This window comes from Schistocerca serialis, chromosome 10 (assembly GCF_023864345.2).
Source record: "Schistocerca serialis cubense isolate TAMUIC-IGC-003099 chromosome 10, iqSchSeri2.2, whole genome shotgun sequence".
In the NCBI taxonomy this organism is placed as follows: domain Eukaryota; kingdom Metazoa; phylum Arthropoda; class Insecta; order Orthoptera; family Acrididae; genus Schistocerca; species Schistocerca serialis.
The window spans coordinates 195693097-195702895 of NC_064647.1; the positions used below are offsets into that span (position 1 = coordinate 195693097).

Consider the following 9799-nt stretch of genomic DNA (forward strand, 5'->3'; position numbering starts at 1 on the left):
GTTTATCATTTTTACAATTTGTTGAATGATTTGGAGAAATCAGTTTGCATTGTTATGAATGAAATGCTGTGGTGAGTAACATACTGCAAACTGATGGGGTAACTTCTTATAAAATTGTAAGATGGTAACATAATCTTATACACATACAAAAAACTTTTCCTCCAACATTCCCATTTTTACAATTCTTAAGATAGCAATAGGTCTTTATATTAAAAGGTATTATTGTACATTTTTAAAGTAATTTTGTAGCAAGTAATTATGGGCAGAGGTTTTAACTGTTGAAGTACATTTTATCATTTTGCTGTTGTCAGGTCAGTTTTATTGTACAGCTTCTTCCATATTTGCAGTGATTGTATTTGTTTTGGTGATACATTTGCATACTGACTATTTATGTCCTGTTTAGACAACAGGAACTGTTTAATTGGGTTTAACAGAGAAGAGCAGTAGTCTCTGGAGAAGCTGTTGCGTCCAAATGGGCGAGATGAATAAATAGATGTTGTAGCTATGTTGTAACTCCGTGCAGTAATGTTTTCGTCCACATGGGTAGGCCTGGAGAAAGTGAAAACAGTGAGGGCTTAACTGCTTCTGATCAAAATCATGATCATAGGGATACAATCCCTTCACCCTTGGGTTTTCCCATACTGAATTCTTCCTCGCTGCATAATAAATGTAACGCAGTGTTTTGTTCCTAGTCTCCATCTCCAGTAAGATATTAAACTTTATTGCATCATGAATCACTGCCTTACTGCATTGTCTTCCTTTTCACATTACATATTATATTTCGTATTGTTAGCACACTGGACTTGCGGACTCGCATTCGGGAGGATGACGGTTCAAACTCTCGTCTGGCCATCCTGATTTAGGTTTTCCACTATTTTCTAAAATTGCTCAGACAAATGCTTGGATGATTCCTTTGAAAGGGCATGGCTAATTTACTTCCCCATCCATCCATAACCCAAGCTTGTGCCATTTCTAATGACCGCTGTGTCAACAGGACATCAAACACTGATCTTCTCCTCCTCCTATATTTCGTGTTTCAGTTAACCATCACCTTCCATAAATTATTTCTCTTACTTTCTAATTTATCATATTGTGTTTACTCTACTATAATCTTTGCACTGTGGGTCAGAAGACAACATAATAATTTTATTACGGAGTTATAGACAGAGTGAAGAAACAGTTTTATGTTCCACTTTTTTAAAAATTATCTGTTCCATTATGATTACATTTCACATTCTGATTTTAACAGCAAACTGTTTCCTTCATCATTCGCCTTTCTTTTCAGTCTTATGTTTGAGTAAATATCTTATGTGAAGTGGTTTTACAGTGCAGTGTAAGAGCAGCAACTTCTTCCAGTTGGCTGTCATGAAACCTAACAAATTAATGGTTATGTTGTGTGTTTGGGTCTTCAGTCCAAAGACTGGTTTGATTCATCTTTCTATGTTACTCTATCCTGTGCAAGCCTATATCCTTCTGAATCTGCTTACTATCTTCATCCCCCAGTCTTCCTGTATGATTTTGACCACTCTCACTTCCCTCCAGTACTCAATTGGTGAACCCTTGATGTCTTAGAATATGTACTACCAACTGATCCCTTCTTCTGGTCAGGTTGTGGCCACAAATATCTCTGCTCCCCAATTCTATTCAGTACCTCCTCATTAGCTACGTGATCTACTCATCTGATCTTCAGCATTCTGCTATAGCACCTCACTTCAAAAGCTTCTATTCTCGTCTTGTCTAAACTTTTGATCGTCCACATTCCACTTTCGTACATGGCTACACTGCATATAAATACTTTCAGAAAAGTTTTCCTGGTAATTAAATCTATACTCGACATTAACAAATTTCATTTCTTCAGGAATGCTTTTCTAGCAATTTCCAGTGTACATTGTTTTAGGACAGTCTATATTTTAATTATTGGTTAGCCTTCATTTATTATATTTTCTACTCATGAGATTAGTAACTCTCCACATCCATGTAGGAAGTAACATCATTTTTGTCATTTAGTAATATGTAGTACTCACGTTGTGAGGCTACCCGCCAGGTTAGCCGAGAGCGCTAATGCGCTGCTTCCTGGACTCGGGTAGGCGCGCCGGCCCCGGATCGAATCCACCTGGCGGCTTAACGACGGAAGCCGGTGTGCCGGCCAGCCTGGATGTGGTTTTTAGGCGGTTTTCCACATCCAACTAGGTGAATACCAGGCTGGTCCCCACGTCCCGCCTCAGTTACCCGGCTCGCAGACATCTGAACACATTCGCACTATTCCATGGATTACACTAGACACTGACAGGTGGGGTACACTAATTCCATCCTTGGGGGGGGGGGGGGGGGGGAGGTAGGGGAAGTACAGGGTGGCAGCTGGATGGGCATCCAGCCACCTCTTAAATTAACCTTGCCAAATCCGATTAACCATGCCGACACTGCGTCATTGCGGTAAAAAGGCACAAGCAAAAGAAAGAAAAGAAAGACTCATGTTGTGAGGCTCTAAAGCAACTGTTTTGTTCTTTTCTATTTTCTGTTTGATGTGTTTTCCAAGTTTGTACCAAATTTTAGTTCATTGTGAATACCAGTACTCACAGCTTCATACAACAAGTAATGAAAAATAAGCAAATGTTATTTTCATTCTAACCAGTGTCTTTACAATTGCAAATGATTATGCTATCCACATAGCTACCAATGAATTCATTAATTAGCAATGATAATTTTATACTTACAGCTCTCAGAAATCTTTAAGGCTTTTTTTAGGGAGGATTCCATCATATTGCTTTAGGAAATTTTTGTCCAGAATTAAAAAGGGCCAATTTGGAAGGTTCCCTTGTCATATAGTTATCAAAAATCGTGGATTTTGATCAAGGAATAGAGGAAGCTGGATTTAGTAGATAGACCACAGTGGACGGTGTAGGAGTCATCGCAGTGTTATAGATGGACTAATGAGTACAAATTATGAGATTTCCTGCAGTTCATGGAGTTTGATGAAGCTTTTAATTCCAACATAATGTATACTAACAACCCTCAAGAAACTAGCAATTAATGGAACCTGTGTAAGTATGCAGAGGAATATGTGCAGGGCAGTTCAGAATGAATTTGCTGATTAGAAATTACTGTAACAATTTAATACAGTGATACATCAATAACAATTACAGAGAATGTAAAAGAAATTTAATAAAACCGTACATGCTTCTTAGGTGTTAGACTCGTACATCATGCCACTTGCTCACACAGACCACATCTAGAAGTATTCCATTTCACACTGTACATCCTGAAGTGTGTGTGAAATTGTTGTAAGCACATTATAAATGCGCATTTTTGAGATTTACGAGTTTTCAGCAAAGGAGACAAATGCCATAGATCCTTCACAGAACACCACCAAAATTAAATCTGTGGACTGGTTTAAGGCCCAATTGGTTGGTTGGGGTTGTAAGCAGAACAGGGCAGCGGGAGGGGAGGGTGGCAGAATACGTACGGGAAGCGTGTAATAGTTACTAGTCAAAAACAACCCATTTCCAAACATGCTAGATTTAGATTTATTTTTAAAGGCTTTACCGAGAGCCTGAGGAACAGCAGGGGGAGGAGGAGGGAGGGAGGGTTAAATCGTGTGTTGCTTGTGTGGAAAAATGTTCTCGGACCAACTCTGTCCAAGGGGGTCAGGTCCAAAGTGTCTAAACCTCCGTACCCCAAGATAGGGTGCTCCTTCTTGCTGGAAAATATAAACCTTATTAAGCTGTGGTGTCAATTATTGCTAAACATGTCCAGGTAAAAATTTGTTGAAACACACTGAAGAAAAATGAACCATACAGGTTTTGTGCTGCAAATTAATTTGTCTACATTGTCTCAAAATATGGAGGAAGCAGGTTCTTGAAATATTCATAGAGATAACATAGATATTGGCCAAATATTGAATGAGAAGATGAAGAATTGTACTTCCGGAAAATACGTAATGTAGAACTAAATATTGTGGACCAAGAATTGGTCGCACAGTGCCAGTCAAATTGTGGTGATCAGTTTAGGGTATCCAATTATATAGTCTGATGGGATTTGTATGTTGTTGCCAGTCTCAAGACTGAATTACAAATAGTCTGGCTATGTAGTATAGTGGAGTTAGGAAGTGACTCTTATGAAAACACACAATTTCGATAGCATTATTGACAGATGCCAAGCAAGGCCACTATAGTACCACTGTTGGAAAGGTAGCATACTGTCACGCTAAATGTGCTGAAAACTCGCCCATGTGCGGAATGAGCTAGTGACAGAAATGACAGTGCCGTGTTTATGAGGGCTCTGTGTGTTAACAGTTGTCTGCAGGTCTCGAGATCAGCGTGACACGCAGCTGGAGTGGTAGCTGTACAGACCAACAGTGTTTCGCAAAAAGAATGTTGTCTTCCCTCCAGGAATTTCAGTTTAAGTTCACTGAGCATTTTCATAATATTTGCTTGTTGATCAAACCTACGAATAACAAATCTAGCAGCATACCACCGAATTGCTGTGATGTCTTCATTTAACCCCCTCAGGTGAGCATCTCAAACATTTAATTCTCCCAATAAGTTGAAGTCAGCCATAAACCTTCCCTACTACCAGCTTTATGTGCTCGCTCGATTTCATATCACTTTGCAGTGTATGCCTAGACATCTAATTGACATGACTAGGTCAATCAGCACACCACGAATACTGTATACAAGCACTATAGGATTGTTTTTACTACTCATCTACGCCTTCGGGAGGACGACGGTTCAATTCCTCGTCCGGCTATCCTGATTTAGGTTTTCCGTGATTTCCCTAAATCGCTCCAGGCAAATGCCGGGATGGTTCCTTTCAAAGGGCACGGCTGACTTCCTTCCCCGTCCTTCCCTAATCCGTTGAGACCGATGACCTCGCTGTCTGGTCTCCTTCCCAAAAACAACCCCCAACTACTCATCTACATTGGCTTCCATTTTTCTACATTTAGAGCCAGTTGCAATTCATCACACCAAATGTCACCTTGTGTCCTCCTATAGTCACTCAAAAATGGTGCTTTCCTGTATACTACAGTGTCATCAGAAAACAGGTGCAGATTGCTGCTCACACTATCAGAACAAGAGCCATCCCATCAGACTTGCAGCAGCCCTGATGATACAGTTGTGTATGCCCTCTTGTTTTCTTTAATAGTGCAATCTGTTACATTGGAGAAATCATTTGGTAAACTTCAACTTTTGTGGGTATTATTGGCAAGTACAGTCAATGTGTGTTTTGCATTGCCTCATAATGCCTTCACCAGATCAGATATTATACCTTTATCACTTTTTACATTAATAGCTCAAACTTCTTTGGTCTCTGAAATTTTAAGCCTTTTGTTATCTTTTATTCCCATTCCACATAAGTTAAATTTTGATGAAATCTTCTTGTTCTACAGATCCTACTTGCATACATCTTGGAATGTTAATGTTTTAGCTTATCAGTTACTCCTCCATTGCTGGCGAGTTTTCTGGGTTGTAAGATTATGGTCCATGAAAGTTTTTTTGAAAGTGACATATTATCGAGGATAATCTCCGAAGACATTTCGTCTAGAACTTCATTGGGTGTTGGAAACAAAAATTTTTATGGACCATTTCCATACAACCTAGAAGATCCACTGGCAATTTGCACAGCTAGTTGTGAAAGTCTTCATTGTATGATCAGTGACTACTTGACCTTGTTTGTATATTATGATGCCACTGCATGTGTTTCTTCTTCCATGTCTCCTGCCTTGTTCTTGCACATTTTGGTTCATCGTATCATACCATACTCATTTTCAAAATTGTGTTATTTCTTTACATAGCTTGTATACATACTTTCCTCTGGCTTTGTCTGTTTCCCTTCTGTATTCTTTGTCATCTACATCCTCTCCCTTTGTTACATCATCGTGAGTACTGCCTGTGTTACCCATGATTACATAGAATTATTTTAATCTGCCCCACCTCCTCATTGGGATCTCCATAATTTGTCCCCAAATGTTTCACTGTTACCTCCCTTGCTACTTGCTTCCAAAAATGTGGTTTCCATTTTGGTTTCTTATTCTCTGTTTAGTGATTTTAGCTGTATTCAGTAACTATATTTTTTAAATCATATATTTCTTATTTTCTGTCACTTAAGTAGTGATATGACATAATCTGTGTTATGTTGAAATTCTGCATAATAATGTTGCTGTGAAATGTAAACATGTACATTTTATTTCGTGATCATTGCAATGATTCATTACCTTCCACAAATAAATGACTCAAAATTCTTTTTATGACACTTTGTTCCAGATGGTGTAAAAGTTTCACTCAGTAGAAGTCTATGAAGGTGGCATTCCTCATTAGAGACCCGAGTTCCTGACAGACCAGCAACAAATAATATACTGAAGATGAGTAGTTCTGAAGAGGTGTCCTGGATCTCATGGTTTTGTGGCTTAAGGGGCAATGAGTTCTTCTGTGAGGTGGACGAGGATTACATTCAGGACAAATTCAATCTGACTGGCTTGAATGAGCAGGTGCCCCATTATCGGCAGGCTCTAGACATGATACTCGACCTCGAGCCAGATGATGAGCTGGACGACAATCCGAACCAGTCAGATCTGATCGAGCAGGCGGCGGAGATGCTGTACGGCCTCATACATGCTCGGTACATATTGACCAATCGGGGGATCGGCCAGATGATCGAGAAATACCAATCTGGAGATTTTGGCCATTGCCCACGGGTGTACTGTGAGAGTCAACCTATGTTGCCTATTGGATTGTCAGACATACCTGGGGAGGCTATGGTCAAGACATACTGCCCCAAGTGCATGGATGTGTACACACCAAAATCGTCACGGCACCACCACACAGACGGAGCTTATTTTGGCACTGGTTTTCCTCATATGCTTTTCATGGTGCATCCAGAATACCGACCAAAGCGTCCCGTTAATCAGTTTGTTCCCCGTCTGTATGGCTTCAAGATTCATCCACTTGCATATCAGATCCAGCAACAGGCAGCCAGCAATTTCAAAACCCCACTTCGTGCTATGAATTACAACAATGGCAAACGCTAATATTGTTTGATGTTTTGAATGTTGTTTAGTTTTAAGATCAACATTTAATAGATGTTTCTCCTTTGTATTTATAGTTTAGTGTCACATAGGCTACGTAATTGTAGTACATGCATGATGCATTGTATGACTGTTCCTTTGAGGGAGCTTGGCAGTTGTCTTTGTTGCTGGAATTTCTGTGTAGGTTGTTTATTACATTTAGTTGTGGATGTTTACTTCTTCAGTAACAAATTCTTGATTACATGTATTCCTCTATGCTCTAAGTATTTGACATTAAAGTGGGAAATTAGCATTTTCTTCTCTATGCATCCTGTTACTTAAAACTTTCTATACTTTATGTGAACTCCCCAACAGTTTGCTGTCAAGAGAAAAAATGTTTGCCTGTTTCACACAAAAAGAACATTAGCCATATCATATGTCAAGGTGCTAGATATTTATTCTGATCATAGTTTGTTGTAATCAGAGAAAATTGCTGTTATGATGGTAGAATTGTTTAATGTAGGTACAAAAAAGATGTTTTTTACTAATTTAACATTTTTCAGAATTTCTGATAGTCACTTGTTACATACCATTGTTTGAAGGATCGTGATATACAAACTATGGATGTAATGTGGAGTACCTCACAGTTTAAATAAGAGGGGGGTTGCACAGCAATTTACAGTAAAAGGAGGGGAGGGGGGGGGTAGATATATCAAGTTTAGAGTGTAATTTTAATGATTTTTAAACTTCATGTATCGTCTATAACATATAAATAAAGTGACAGTAGTGTGATTATTCTAATCAACAATTACTGCTGTGTCAGTGTACATGTAGAAGTAATTAATGCATACTTATTCCAGCCTGTTGAAATTATTGTCTTTTAGAAATGGAAGCCTAGAAAATATTGATCATTGCAGTCTTTTCAGTGAAGCAGGTAATTTAATTAAGATTGCGAAATACTGGGATGGACCGACATTTACTGATGGTAAAATGCAGCTTGTAATCTAACTGCTTTTATGACGGGAAGGACAGAATGGTTTCTGATTAAATCAGACTGCCTTAACGTAAAAGGCCTAATAAGCTGATGTACCGTGTTTCCCCTTTTATAACAACTACCCCTTCGATTTGGACCAAGATCTCGTGAGCTCTGCCTGCATTGCACAGTTATTTAGATGAGATGTGTATAATATTCACTACATAGTGAACGGTATGTGGAATGAAACACATAATATAGATCAAATGGGCTGTTAATGTTAACTGATCATTTACAATTACAAAACAGTGTGAGTTTTCACCTAACAGTCAATAATTTTGATCTGGTTAGTTCAGATTCAGTTGACATGGAAGTGTCAACAGTTGGTTCAAATTCAGTTGACATGGAAGTGTCAACAGTTGGTTCAAATTCAGTTGACATGGATGTGGTGGAGATTCGAAAGCTATTGTGTTTAATTTTTTCACGTGTAATTATTCTGAAAACATGATGTATTCACAGCCATTATGACAACTGGGAACTTATTCAGGTATCATATGCATACAGTCACTTTTTTGAATTTTTGGCAAGACTTATTTAGTATACCAATAACTAGTTTTCAAGTGACTGCAGGCTCATCATCAGACAGTGTACCATGTACAGCTAGATGCTATGGTCGTGGCAATTGCGATGCCTTGTGGAATCACTGGCAAATTTATTCTGATGATGTACATTTTGCATGTTACACACACACACACACACACACACACACACACACACACACACACACACTTTTGTGATTAGCAAATTGTTATTTGAAAAGTAAGATATTGTCTTGAATCTGACTATCCAAACACCAAAGTCAGTCAATGTTGTGCAAAACTAACTTGTTACTCTCGCATAAATTAATAGTAGTATCATCATAACATTACAATATTCTTTGTAATGACAAAAACATGTTTTTTGGTTTTGCAGTTTTATTTACAGTTTACTGTTAAAAATGTTGTGTGTCATTATGGTTATCTATTTACAATGTAATGGTCTGGAGAAGTAAACTGAACTGAGATGATTATACAAAGACACAATGTTTTAATGTCACAGTGTTTATATAAGCCAAAGGGGACTAAGTAGAAAAACTGCAGAGCTAATAAAAAAGGTTTTTCTTGTCTATATAATAATGATAAAATGTACTTGTTAATAAAAATTCCATTTTGTATTGTATTACCTATGTTTTATTTCCTCAAAAATGGGTTTTTGTTATTAGTGCACCTTTCAGATGAAAGTGAAAACTGTTTCCGAATGTAACAATTATTAAAATTTTAAGAGAATACCAAAATTGCAAAGATGTGAAATAACCACAAAGGAGGATTTCTCCAAATTTAAATTCAGTTATTCTTACTATCCTGTTTATACAGTGAATAGTCTCATATTTATTTCACTGATTTTTCCTCTTGTCCTTTTCCCTTATATTTTCCTTAATTGAGAGTCTTATCTGATGATCCTACTTGAGTACCAAATAATTCTATCCCTCCCAACATTTTTCTAGCTATTTGCAAGATCAAGATGCTCTGTCCTCTCTGTCTGTGTATGCCTCCTGCAATCTGAAGCTTATCGTTGTTAAATATCTTTAATAAGCACACAAGTGCATCTATCTTCCTTAACAGTGAAATAAATCTGCTAAGTTTAACGGTTATTTCTAATTATAAGTTTCTGTAAATGGTTAAACAGAAATAACTTTTATGGTAATGAGGGCACAAACAGCAAGAGATGTTTAATAATATAAGAAGAGCCCGTTGAAACTATGACTGTGGTAGTGTTTATATATGCCT

At 37.9% G+C, this 9799-nt stretch overlaps 1 protein-coding gene across 1 annotated transcript in view; it reads left to right on the forward strand.

Annotated features, from left to right (window-relative positions):
- The window catches only part of LOC126425302 (casein kinase II subunit beta), a 31390-nt gene extending 22199 nt beyond the window's left edge, over positions 1-9191 (forward strand). The window contains exon 2 of the mRNA XM_050088279.1: positions 6261-9191. Coding sequence (XP_049944236.1) covers positions 6359-7024 — 666 coding nt within the window. The 5' untranslated portion in view covers positions 6261-6358 and the 3' untranslated portion in view covers positions 7025-9191. The remainder of the gene's footprint in view (positions 1-6260) is intronic.
- The last annotated feature ends 608 nt before the right edge of the window (positions 9192-9799 follow it).